The 13,820-nt window shown below is 43.6% G+C and overlaps 1 protein-coding gene across 2 annotated transcripts in view; it reads left to right on the top strand.

Moving 5' to 3' along the window:
• TMPRSS13 (transmembrane serine protease 13) overlaps positions 1-13,820 on the top strand; it is a 103,753-nt gene that overhangs the window by 81,927 nt on the left and 8,006 nt on the right. For both annotated transcript variants that reach the window (XM_078146847.1, XM_078146846.1), the window contains exons 6-11: positions 352-447; positions 2,395-2,438; positions 4,948-5,110; positions 6,963-7,135; positions 12,201-12,299; positions 13,640-13,782. In XM_078146847.1, the coding sequence (XP_078002973.1) occupies positions 352-447; positions 2,395-2,438; positions 4,948-5,110; positions 6,963-7,135; positions 12,201-12,299; positions 13,640-13,782 (718 nt within the window). The remainder of the gene's footprint in view (positions 1-351; positions 448-2,394; positions 2,439-4,947; positions 5,111-6,962; positions 7,136-12,200; positions 12,300-13,639; positions 13,783-13,820) is intronic.

Genomic DNA, 13,820 nt, shown 5'->3' with positions numbered 1-13,820 from the left:
GACCTCCTCCAGAAGTCAGAAGGGCGTTTTCCCAGAAGCCAGTATTGAAACTTAAAGTTTTCTCAGTAGGGAGTAGAGGGAGTGGCTCCTTATCTTCTCTCCATCTCAGTTTCTAATCTGTGAAATAGGAAGAATAACTTCTGCTTTATCTACCTTTCAGTGATGCTGTAAGGATGAAATAAGACAATAGACAAAAATGCTCTGGGCAGGGGATAAGAAGGGGTTCCATCCATGTTAAGGGGTTATGATTTGGAACGCTTAGCCTTTGACTTCAGGCCTGTGTCAGAATTCAGAGTCATGGGGGAGGGACAAGTGGCTCAAGGGGCCTCATTCTTTTCTCCTTTGTCTTAGCAGTGCTCACCACACAGGTGAAGTTGTTCACCAAGGGTTCACCAGTAGTTACTCTGTGTCTGAATACAACAACACCATCCAGGAAAGCATCAACAGGTAAGGGTCGAGGAGGAGTGCTACCAATTTGTCTAGAGGCCACCTGTCCCTCCATATTCCATTTTTTCTCACCTATCAGGTGGGCCAGAGGGCAAGAGGACCAGTGTCTATGTTAGGAATCTTCTCCAACTTGGATTAGGTGTGGAACTTGAGACTCCTGGATTATAGCCATGGACATATAAGTCAACAGTGTGGCACGGTGGTGGGGTTGGGGGGAGAGAGACACAGAGAAAGAGAGACAGAGACAGAGAGACAGACAAAGAGAGACAGAGAGAAAGAGGGAGAAACAGACAGAGATAGAGAGAAACAGACACAGAGACAGAAAGACAAAGAGAGAGAGAGAGACAGAAAGAAGGAAGGAAGGAAGGAAGGAAGGAAGGAAGGAAGGAAGGAAGGAAGGAAGGAAGGAAGGAAGGAAGGAAGGAAGGAAGGAAGGAAGGAAGGAAGGAAGGAAGGAAGGAAGGAAGCTGTGTTGCTCCACTGGCCAGTTCCAGTTGGGTCCCCAGCTAGTTGGGGAGTAGGAGGTGGAGAGGAAACATGATCATTATCTTCTAGTATAGGAAGGGTTTTATCTAGAAAAGGGATTGAATTGGTTATTTTTATCACTAGAAGGCAGATCTAGGAGTAAGGGCAATTGCAAAGAGGCAAATTTAAACTTGATGGCAGGAAAAACTTCTTAACAATTAGAGCTATTAAAAAAAAAAGGCGATCTGCTTATAATGATTTGTTGTGAAGGTCATCAAGGGGATTCCTGTTCAATTATAGTTGGGAGTAGTCACATAACCTCTCTGGGTAGCAAGTTCTTTGTCTATAAGTGGCCTCTAAGACTCCTTCTGGCTCTAACCCTAGGTAACTGCAGTTCTGTGCCCTAGCAGGGCCCTTCTGACTCTGAGATTCTGTTAGTCTATGATTTTGTGACATCTATGGAGGTCACAGGAAATTCAATCCTCCCCTTCCTTTTATGGTCTACAAGCACATATGCAATGCCTATTTAGGATGGACATGGCCATAATTCCTACCTTCTGGGCTTCTGGGAAGCTGACATTTAGGACAGAGTGGCTGATCTGACCTCACGAGCACAATATAACATTTAATAAGGCTAATGCCAAGGTAAACATCACAATGTTTACACTATAAAATCTGCTAGGAGGAAGTGGATTTTGAATAGAAGAATGGGGAGGGTGAATATACTAGTGGGACGGAAGAATGGAGGGAATTCTAAGAACTGGCAGGGCTTGTGTGGTGAGTTCCCAACTATGCTTTGGATACAGTTTCTACCTGTGGGTTTATCTGATACACCTTGGTCCTGAAACCACCAGGACCTTACTATTAGTCAATGGACAGCATTTCCTGAGCGCCTATTTGGAGCTAGACTGAGGAATACTAACAGCAGTGAATAGGGGACTCAGCCATTAGAAGATAAGCATGATTCACCCAGTGGTAGGATTTAGAACTCAAAGAGAACTGAGATATCAACTAGTCCAATCCCCTCATTTTAGAGATAGGGAAACTGAGGTACAGAAAGGCAGAGCAATCTGCCTAACGTAACACAGCCAGGAGGTGGCAGATTCTAATGCAGGTTTTCTGAGTCCTACCTTAGTACCCCTTCAACTACACCACCCTCACAGATTCCACAAATCAGATTCACACAGAGAGAAACTGTGGAATCCATCTATCCTGGCAAACACAGGTCTTCAGCCACAAAAGCAACTGGGTGAGAAAGGGTAGATGACTAAGAGCAGTGGTTAACAGTCAGCTCTACTGGCAGGGAGTCAGCTTTGTCTGCCAAGTACAACTTCAACAGATTTTTGTGGGAAGTGAATTCTGACAGGATGGCCTCATCAGTAGCAATGCAGACGATTGACTGGTGGTGAATCAAGGAAGGCTCCTGGGGGAGGCGGGTTTGTCCTTCTCGCTTCCCACCTCTTTGTGTATCTCCTTCTCTAGGTCTGACTGCCCTTCCCATCAGTTCGTCTCTCTTCAGTGCACCCGTAAGAAGATTCCCTTCTTGTTGGCTCAGGGTAGACCTGGCACCTGCTAGGAACCGGACTTGGGCTAAAAGCGGCAGTAGGGTCGTCGAGGGGAGTGGGTGGCCAGGCTTCAGTGGCTCTGGGCCAGAGACAATGTGAAAGATGAGGCTTTATTATGGAACATCAAGGCAGTAGCCGAAAGAATCAGAAGACACGAATTCAAGCTGTAGTTCTGATACTTAGTAGTTATGTGACTGTGTGTGAGCCATTTATAGGGTCATAGAATTAGAATTAGAAAGAAACTTAGAAGCCATTAAGTCCAATCCCTTTATTTTACAGGATGAGGAAACAGAGGTTAAATGACTTGTTCAGGGTCACACGGCCAATAACTGTCTAAGGCAGAATTTAAACTCTGTTCTTCCTGACTGCAAAACCAGTGCCCTATCCTTTATTCTATGCTGTCTCTCTGAGCTTTAGTTTTCTCATCTGTGAAATGGGAATAATAATATGTACACTACCTATTTCATAGACCTATTGTGAAGAAAGTGTTTTGTAAGCTGTGAAGGGCTATAGAAACATGAGTCATTATTACAATTATTATTTGGACAATTTACCTCCACTCTAACATTGCTCAGATGCAGGAGAAAAAGTCAGATGTCCTGAGTTTAAATCCCACTTCTGATGCCCATTTCCTGTGTGACCTTGGACAAGTCACTTTACCTCAGGTTGCCTTCATTTTCTCATCTGTAAAGTGGGGATAATAAAAGCATCTAGTGGGAATAATAATAGGGTTGTTATGCTGATCAAATGAAATCACATTTATAAAGCAGTCTGCAAACATTAAAGCACTTTGTAGATGTTAGCCATTGTTATTTTTACTAATAACATTACAGGTTGCATGCAAGCTAGGGTAGAGGAGATCAACAGGCTTTTGATTCAGGGCTAGAATCCCTCAGTGTGATACTATGATGTGATGGCTTCACATTCCATTGACTAGCCAGTGCCAAGCTTAATATACTCGGCCCAGAAGGGAAATTTGAATCTATTGTATCATAAAGCACAAGTGTCAAACATGTAGCTTACTCTCAAACGCAGCCTGACCCAGACAAAAATGTAATTGGGAAATATATAATAAAATAAATAAAAATACAATAAAATACAGATAATGTAACATTTTAAAACTAAGTCAATATATGGCCTGCAGGGATCCTTGTGCACAGATTACTGGTCCCTTTTCTATTTGAGTCTGACAACACTGTTCAAAGGAACAGGGGTAAGCAGGAATCCTAGTCCGGATCTAGATGTCGTCCCATGCCTTAGTGCAGGGTCAGGCCATAGGCACCCATGGCACTGGGCAGAGTACCCAGAGGCTCACTTAGCCTAGAGCTTGCTCCCTCCACCCTCATCATTAAAGTGTAAACTTCTTTGTTGGCTTCTGGGCCACTGACCTCTGGAGGAAGTCTGCCCAGTCTGTGATTTGAAGTTTGCTCCCCTATTGGCAGGCATGTGCTTGAGCCAGCTCTAACAATAGGCAATGGCTACAAATCAGGGCTTGAGTTGTTATTTTGTTGATTTTCTATACCTCAGAAAGTGTTCGTGTTGATTACTTAAAAAAATATTTTTTTCCTTGTTAAAACATTTACCAACACATGTTGTTGTTGTTATCCAGTCCTTTTAAGTCATACCTGACTCTTCACCACCCCATTTGGGGTTTTCTTGGCAAAGAGACAGGAGGGGTTTGCCATTTCCTTCTCCAGATCTTTTTACAGATGAGGAAACTGAGGCAAATAGGGTTAAATGACTTGCCCAGGGTCTTACAGCCAGTAAGTATCTGAGGCCAGATTTGAACTCATGAATATGAGTCTTCCTGACTCCAGGCACTCTATCTACTGCACCCCTGCATATTACCTACAAAGAAACTCACTGATGAAATGTATTGTTTGGACATGCTAAATCAGTATAAGGAGTCTTACTTAACCCTCAGTTACTTATCCTAAATGAAAGGAGCTATGGAGTGGATAATAAAAAATATAATATAATCCAAAGTTTATTTAATCTGGGCTTTGAAGTATATCACATGATTATTTTTAAAAACAGATTTATTCCTCTAATTATATCTTGCTCAAGAGGGGCATTAAAATTAGATTGAAAAGGGGAAGAAGTACCATAGACTTCTGAGGTCAGAGAGAATAATAAAACTAACAATAGTCATTTATGTAGCACTTTGAGGTTTGCAAAGTGCTTTACATGTGTTATCTCATTTGAATCTCCAAATATTAGATAACTCTCAAAGTGACTGATGCCCAGGGCAGGTCCCTGAAGTTTTGCAATGTGGGACTAGGAAATGATAAAGCCAGGTCATATTTAGGACATGATGCAGCAAGTGTGGGAGGTGTGTTTTGCAGGGGTGGGGCATTTTCAGCCCTTCCTGGGCCGAAGGGGGAACAGCATGGTGCCTAGGTTGAGGAATGAGGGTAATGGGGAAGAATCAGAGTTTCTAGGGTCTCTCCCATTGTTCTTTCCCTCACAGGCTGTGGTATGAGGGTCATGACTGGGCGGATTGTGGGTGGGGCCCTGGCCCCTGAGAACAAGTGGCCCTGGCAAGTTAGTCTCCAGTTCGGCACAACCCACATCTGTGGGGGCACCCTCATTGATGCCCAGTGGGTGCTCACAGCTGCCCATTGCTTCTTTGTGTAAGTGATGATCTGGGATGGGGTGGGGGTGGACTGGGTTGGACCGGGCAGGGGAGGAAACAGAGGGCTTCCAAACTGCAGTGGGATGGTTAATAAGGGCTAGGGCACACTCCCAAATGAAGAATCTTCCTCCCCTCCCTCTCACCCCCCGTGCATCTGGGCTGTCTCAAATAAAGTCATGCTCCCAGTCAGGAATTAGGTTAGATGACTTCTGCAAAGTTAGAAGATGCTGCTGCTGCTCTCTCAGGAGCCTCATCTAATTTATAGACTGAGGATGAAATTACATGACTCATAGGATCATAGGTCTAGAAGCATAGATTCCCAAAGTGAGCGATACCACCTCCTGGGGGTGCTGGAACAATCCAGGGGGGTAGTAGTAGCTTCCGGTGCAACTGGGGAGCATTGTATAAAAATCAGGGGGCAGTGGAATCATAAGGAAAGAAGAGAAGAGATGAAAACTTCAAAAAACAATTTTACATGTTTCATCTGTTGTGTAACAGAGTTAAAGTCATAGTGATTACTATTTTTCAAATAAACATATAAAATGCAAGTTATAACTGATCAATGGTCAAGTCTGCCAATAGATCTTAACAAGAAAGTGTTGGCAGGCGAGCTTATCGCTCATTGTCGGGAAGTCCGGTATGAATCGGCAGGAATATGTGCATGTAATGACTTGTTTATAGTATGATACTATATGGTTACATGATGCAATATTGCATCATCAAAATTTCAATGTAGGAAAAACCCACAAATTTATAATAAATTGTTAAATTTAAGATGTGTCATTTAAAAAAATATGTTTTATATTTTTTGAATGATGCAAATTAAAAAAAAACTGTTAAAGGGTTAAAGAAAGTAGATTTCCAGGAGGACACTGAGTATTTTTTTAAAGGGGGGCTGTAGACCACATAAGTTTGGGAACCTCAGGTCTAGAGCTAGAAGGTATCTTAGAGCTCTAGTCCAATGCACTCATTTTGCAGATTAGAAGACTGAGGCCGGTAGAGGTTAAATGATTGCTTGAGATTCTGAAAGTAGCAAGTATGAAAGCTAAGATTCAAATTCAGGTCTTGTGATTCCAAATTAAACATTCTTTCCCCTAAACTACTCCTGATCTCTTCCAACTACTTTGATGAGCAGGGTGATTATGACATTGCTTTCATGATGCTTGACAAGCCCTGACCCTTTCTGGTGAGTGAGTGAGTTCAAGACTGTCCCTCCCAGATCTCCCTGGGGATGGCACCAGAGAAGGATGAAGCTCAGTGTTACAGCCTCCATGAAGCCACTCAGTCAGTCTTTAACCATTGATTTAGTGCCTATTGGAGGCACTTCCCCTACAGGAGGGGAAGATGGGAGGGGCAGGAGTATCTTCAACACAACTAAGAAGTTGGAGGTTACATTTGTGAAATGAAACTAAAGGAGGCTTGTTTGTGGCAGCAACCACTGAATCAGAGCTCATAGGGAAATTTTCCTACTTGCATCCCTGCATAGGTGATACAAGGAAAGGGGGTGGCAGGGACTGACAGCTGTCCTAGTCTCTGGCTTTTTTTTTTTGGTGGGGGAAGGGGAGGGCAAGAGGTGCTGAAGTAACAGCAGGTACTCTGCATATGCAGAGGGGCTGTATAGTAAAGGACAGGAGCTCAGAGTAACTGGACCCCTGGAAACTCTGTTCCTAGAAGGCGCCTCCCAAGCCATCCCATTCGCCACTGATCTTCTAATCAGGCTGCCATAGGCACAAACTGATGTTATCTGCTTGAAGCGGATGCTGCTAATTAGGCTGGGCAGGTGGGTGGCTGCTGACAACCTCTCTCTCTCTCTCTCTCTCTCTCTCTCTCTCTCTCTCTCTCTCTGACAGGACCCGAGAGAAGATCCTGGAGGGCTGGAAAGTGTATGCTGGGACTACTAACCTGCTGCACTTGCCTGAAGCAGCCTCAGTCGCCCAGATCATCATCAATTCCAACTACTCTGATGAGCAGGATGATTATGACATCGCTCTCATGAAGCTTGACAAACCCCTGACCCTTTCTGGTGAGTGAGACAGTCTTGAGACTGTCCCTCCCAGATCTCCCTGGGGATGGTACCAGAGAAGGATGAAGCTCAGTGTGGCAGCCTCCATGAAGCCACTCAGTTATTAAGCATTAACTATGTGCAAAACACGGGGGTGTGTGGGGAGCGGGAGAGGGAAAGAGTGTGATGAGAATGAAGACACAGCCCCTGCTCCCATAGTAGAGTGAATAGCGGGCTGGGCTTGAAGACAGGAATAACTAACTGGCCTTCAGTCTCACTTCTGACACTAGTTATGTGGCTCTGGTGCAACTATTTACCTTCTCCAAGCCTCAGTATCCTCATTTGTAAAATTGGATAATAATAATACCTGTAGCACTTGCCTTGTAGGTTTGCTGTGAAGGCCAAAGGAGAAAATGTATTCAAGAGCTTTGCAAATCTTAAAGCACTATATAATCTCATTCGTGATGATGTCATATTTATTGTTGTTGTTCAGTCATTTTTCAGGCATGTCTGACTCTTTGTGACCCCATTTGGGGTTTTCTTGGCAAAAATACTGAAGTGGTTCGACATTTCCTTCTCTGGCTCATTTTACATATGAGGAAACTGAGGCAAACAGTGTTAAGTGACTTGCCCAGGGTCACCCAGCTAGCAAGTGCCTGAGTCCAAATTAAGTTTTCCTGACTCCAGGCGCAGCACTCTACCTGTTGTAACACTGGGCTGCCCATGATATAGTATGGCAAAGGCCATACGACACATATCAATGAATCAATCCACAAATATTTATTTAGCACGTACTTTGTGCCAACACTGGTTGAGCACTGGGAATACAAAGACAAAAGTGAAACAGTCCCTGCCCTCAAGGAGCTTATATTTTAATGGTGGATCTGGTGCCAACACTTGCAGTTACAGAATTTATCAGAAATTAATATGGGGGTATTTTATACACAGATATGTCATAACTATATAATAGATGTCATGCAGAAATGAATAGAATGAAAACTAAGAAAAGTTCAAAGTGCTCTGCAAATTTTGGACAGACCACTTTGGACTGGTTTTAGGAGGAGGTGGCATTAGAGCAGAACCTTCGAAAATGGGCAGGGTTTCAACAAGCAGAGATCAGGGGTCATCTCACCTAGCTGGTGCTTGAGTATTCATTTCCTTGACAATATGCAAAAGAAGTGTCATCTAGCCCCTACTTGTCAACTAGCCCCTAGCCACCTACTTAAATGATGGGGAACTCACTACTTGTTGAGAAATTCCATCTCCTTCTCAAACAGGTTTTTTGGGTTTGTTTGTTTGTTTAAGGGATATTTTAATCACATCTAGCTGAAATCTAAGACTGTCCTTGGGGCCCACATAGAGCAAATCTAATCCCTCTTCCAGGTGACATTCTTCCAGATAGTTGAAGACAACTATCGTGTTTCCTCTAAGTCACCTCTTCTCCAGGTTAACTAAAATCCTCAGTTCCTCCAACATCTTCTACGGCCCAGTTTCCAGTTCTCTTCCCATCTTATTCCCCCTCTTTGGGTCATGTTCCATTTCCTCACAGTCCTTCAAATGTGGTACTGAGAGCCGGGCGTCATACTCCAAAGCGGAATCCAGTGAGGGTGGAATTTAGTGGGACTTTCACCTCACTTTATGCTTATACTGATATAGCCCACTATTGCGTGTAGGCCACCTCTGCCTGAAGTCCTTCTTTGAGATCGAATTGTAGTGCGGAGATGACCCTGGCCAATGGAGCACATGTCACGGTAGTTCCTAGTCAGCTGGAAACGTTTTGTCTATGGAGGTTTTTTAACTAAGGTTTTGACTCTGGAGCTAGATGCTGAGCCAGGTGCTGAATTTGGGGCCACAGGAGTTCATGAAGACTAACATCCTACGGCAAAGAGGGGCTGTAAACTCCATGGGGAGAGAGAGAGAGTCCTCACCAATGAAACAGCAGGTCCTGAAGTATTCAAGGGGCTATCAGGTTTAGGAGTGCTATGTCATACTGTTGATTCATATCGAGCATGCATTCCACTAAAAATTCTAGATCTTTTTCACAGAAGCTGTTTTCTCTTACTTTCTCTCTGTGATTTCTAGACTCCAGGAGTTTTCTATTCAGCTGGAAACATAAAGCATACACATTATTATTTTCTTTTTTTCCCCAACTTTTCTTTTGTTTTTCAATTAACAAGCATTTGTTTTCTTTCACTACCACCTTTCTTTACCCTGCCTCTCATTGAAAAAAGAAGAGAAAACCTAATCCTTAAAGCAAATAGACCTAGTCAAGTAAAACAAATTCCTGCATTGGTCATGTCCAAAAACTTATTGTACCCCTTGATGAGTTCGTCCCCTCTCTATCAGGAGGTAGTCAACATGCTTCCGCATCAGCCCTCTGGAATTATAGTTGGTCTTTCAAATTTGTTTGTCTTTACAATACTCTCGTCTTTGTATAAATTTTCCTTTTGGTTCTTCTCACTGCACTCTGCATCAGTTCATACAAGTCTTTCCAGGTTTCTCTGAATCTATCTCTTTCATCATTTCTAATGCATTCTATTATATTCATATACTATAATTTGTTCCAATCCTTTGACATTCCACAAAAACAACTGCTATGAATATTTTTGTACCTATGGGTCCTTTTTGTCTTTCTCTGTTCTCTTTGGGACATAATATGAACAATTTTGTGACAGTGACTTTTTTGGGGGGTATAATTCCACTTTTGCTTTTCAGAATGTCTGGAAAGACATGTGTATTACACAATACCATGATGAAGTATACCACCCTTCTCCAGATAGAAAGATAGTGCAGATTGAGGTTTCTTTTTTTTTTTCGGTTTGGACATAGTCAACGCAGAAATTTGTTTTGCTTAACTAAGTGTTTGTAACTGGTTTTGTTTTTCTTTCTCTTTCAAGAGTGGGTTATGGTGGGGAGAGGGGTATGTGAGTGGAAGGGAGAAAATGAAGACTTGAAAATAAAATAGAATTTAATTTTTTAAAAAGATGTATATAGTAAAGCAACATAAAGCAGTTTTTGATAAGCACCAAAAGAATGAGTCAGGCAGTAAGTATTTCAGAAGTTCCAAGGAGGGGTAGCAATCATGGTAGTTTGTGTTACTCAGGGGAAACTTTATGGAGGAGGAGACACTTGAATTGAATTTTGAAGGATGGGAAGGAATTGGGTAAGAGGACAGGAAAAAAGAAGACCATGGAAGCATGGTCAATCCTGGTGTTGTGGGAAGAATGCTTTGGAGTCAGAAGGTCTGGGTTCTAGGCCTGGTCCTGTCACTAGCTAGCCATGTGACCTTGGAAAAATCACTTCACTAAACTAAATCTCAGATTCTTTGCCTGTAAAATGAGAGTACAGGATACGAGGAACATGTAGCTCTGGAGAGAGAGGACCTGGGTTCAAATCTTACCAATGACATTTACTGCCTGTATGATTATAAGCAAATTACTTAGCTTCCTTGAGCCTTACTCTCCTTATTTGCAAAATGAAAGGGTTGGGGGTGCCTTACATCCATAGATCTTTGATCTTGTGATGCTACAAAGGTATGCAGATGGAGAAATGGAAGGTGTGGTGGGAGTAGGGCCTGTTCTGTGTCTAACACTTGTACTAGCAGGAGGTCCTAGGGTGGAGCCAGAGTCCCAGGAATCTTAACCTTGTTAATCCTGCCCCTGTCATGCTCTTGGGCCTGGGGTACTTGCTAGTATCTGGCTCCTTAATTATGAAAATGATGCCATGAATCATTGCAATTAGTCCATTGGAATGAGGAGGAAACTGAGTCCTGGTGAGCATGGAGGGACTGGAAGTGGGGCATAGAGTGAACCAGGGGTCCCCACCCAGAACCTGTGACCATCACAAACCTGGCCTAGGTGCTTCCCATTTTTAAGGGTCCCCTTTTGAGGGATTCAGTCTCACTCAGGCCTGATGTTTAGGCATGGAGGGAGAGTCTCAAGAGACTGTGATGGCTTGGCATCTCTGAAACGTGTTCAGACCACCATCAGGGCAACATTCATCCTTGTGCAGGAAAAGTCTGTAATGGAAAGGTTTAAACAAACATTTGAAGAGAAGAGAAGGAGCCTGGAGGGAAAAGACACTTTGCCTATGGGGAACACAAGGGATAAAAGAGAAGGACAGTGGAATGGACCCATTCTTGAGAGGTTTGTTAGGATTGGAATTCAATTTAATAAACCTTTTCAGTGCCTACTAACATGCTCAAAACCATATTATAGGAAGGACTAGAGATCAAATAATTACCTTCCAAATATTCATCTGAAAAATAGGCTTAGGGAGGTAGAAATGACTTCCCTAAGATTACATATAATTAGTAAATGTCAAAGTATAGCCTTGAACCCAGATCTTCTGACTCTCAGTTCAGTGTTCGTCCCTCTACATTTTCCTAAGTCAGAGTTACGTAAATAGAATCAGAAGACTTTTACTCTGGTCATATGGCCTGGAATTAATTCCAGGGAGAAGGGAGAAAACCATCACCAGAGCTGAATGGACACAGCCCTAGGAGACCAGACCATTGCCCTGGATGTCCAGAAGTTCAAGCTATTGCTTTCTTCTGTCTAACAAAAAGAGTGCAAAAAGTGTCCAGTGGCTATAAAACACACGTCCTGTGTGCTTTCTGTCAAGTAGATGTCCCTCTATTGCAAGTATGGTACAAGAGAGCCATAGGGTACTGGAGTGAGCCCCTTGCAGGCTGCTCAGTGTCCACAGACCACACACTTAATCCTGTCATGCTTTTGGTGACCTAAGGACTGACCTTTGGACTGGGGTGAAACCAAAGTATGGATGACTATGGGCTTGGCTAGATGGCCACTGAGGTTTTTTCCCATTCTCAAATTCAATGTGATTCTGTATGTGGATAAAGGGGAGAGGAGGCCTACGAGTATTTAGCCATGAGACCTGCTTGGGAAAAGGGGAAGGAGTGAGTCTCAGGTCTCCCAAGAATTCTGAGATCTGTGGGGGATAGGGGTGGGGAAGAACAAGGATTTTTAGGGCATTTGGTAGATTCCATACTTATGAGAAAAAATTAAAACAAACGACCAAACTCCAGTGCTGGTCTTGGGCTGATTCCTTGCCGTCTTTATTGCAGCTCACGTCCATCCTGCCTGCCTCCCCATGCATGGACAGACCTTCAGTCTCAATGAGACCTGCTGGATCACAGGCTTTGGCAAGACAAAGGAGACGGATGGTAAGGAGCCAGAGATGATGTTGAGGCAGTGGCTGATTGTGGGGGCAGTGAGGCAGGCAGCCTGAGACACAGCCTTCCTAAATTCCCTGCCCTGAACCAGAGGTAAACTATGTACAGAGCTGACCATACCCTGTGGGAAATAAGACTGGGGAGGGGGGCTACTCCTCAGAATCTAATTAGGGATCTTGTGATGAGCTTAGAAAAGCAAGGGAAACAACTAGAGCTATGGGTTTGAGTATCCTACAGGGAAATTTATCTGCCTCAGGAGGAGGGTAGAGGACCCAGCAGTAGTCACCTCTGCAGGTCACTGGCCACAGGGAGCCAGTAGTCTTGCCAGGAAGCTCAGTTTTAACTCCTTGGTGTTAAATGCAGTAAATAGAGTGTTGGACTTGAAATCAGGAAGACCTGAGTTCAAATTCTGCCTCAAACACTTACTAGCTGTATGAGTCTGGGCAAGTCACTTAACCTCTGTTTGCCTCAGTTTCCTCATCTGTAAAATGAGGATACTAGCAGCACCTACTTCACAAGGTTGTTGTTAAGGTAAGATAACATGATAGAAAATGCTTTGCACAAAATGCTTAGGACACAATATAAAAAAATTATAATTATTATCATGATGATGATGGTGATTGTGCCCTACTGCTTCTTAGGCTGAAAATCTTGGGGGGGAGCGAAACCGAGGGACAGGAACAGAAGGAGGGTGGTGGCCACCTGGCCTCCATCGAAGAAGTCTGTGTTTATATGTCTGTGTAAATTTTGGTTTTCTTTTTGTGTGTTTGCATGTGTAACTGCAGAGCACATTTTGGGGTTCATGTGTATGTGAATGTAGTATATGACAGTGGATTGGGAGTCAGAAGATCTGGGTTAGGCTCCCAGGATACTAGTCAGGTGACCTAAGGCAATCTCATTCAACTTTAATTTCCTCATCAGTAAAATGGGAATGAGAATAGTTGCCCTGCTTACTTCATGGAACTCTTTCGAGGATCAGTGCAGGTGTGTGAAGGTGCTTTGTGGATGAGTTTATGCAAAATCAAAGTATGGGGGGTGTGTGTGTGTGTGTGTGTGTGTGTGTGTGTGTGTGTGTGTGTGTACATTTATGTCAATCAGAATGTATCTGGTAGATGTGTGTATTGGGGAGTATACATTCAGCCACTTGGGCTTGCTTGGCCCTAGGGTCAAGTACGAGGACCAGTAATACTTAGAAAACCTCAATGAAAGGAGGCCTCCCTGGACATGGGCACTGTGGAGGTTGGGCTGGGCCAAGCTGGGCTGGAAATCAAACTCTGGGTTTCGTTCCCCATCTCCCTTGCTTCCCTTCTCTCACGCTTTTTTCCATGAAGAGAAGACTTCCCCCTACCTACGGGAAGTTCAAGTCAATCTCATCGACTTTAAGCAGTGCAATAACTATTTGGTCTATGACAATTACCTGACTCCTCGAATGATGTGTGCTGGGGACCTCCGAGGAGGGAGAGACTCTTGCCAGGTGAGGCAGTGACTCCTGTTTGGGTGAGTGGGAAGGGA

The sequence above is a fragment of the Phascolarctos cinereus genome, unplaced genomic scaffold, assembly GCF_003287225.1.
Source record: "Phascolarctos cinereus isolate Bilbo 61053 unplaced genomic scaffold, phaCin_HiC Scaffold_726;HRSCAF=1367, whole genome shotgun sequence".
NCBI classification, from domain to species: domain Eukaryota; kingdom Metazoa; phylum Chordata; class Mammalia; order Diprotodontia; family Phascolarctidae; genus Phascolarctos; species Phascolarctos cinereus.
This window is presented reverse-complemented; position numbering and strand designations above follow the sequence as displayed.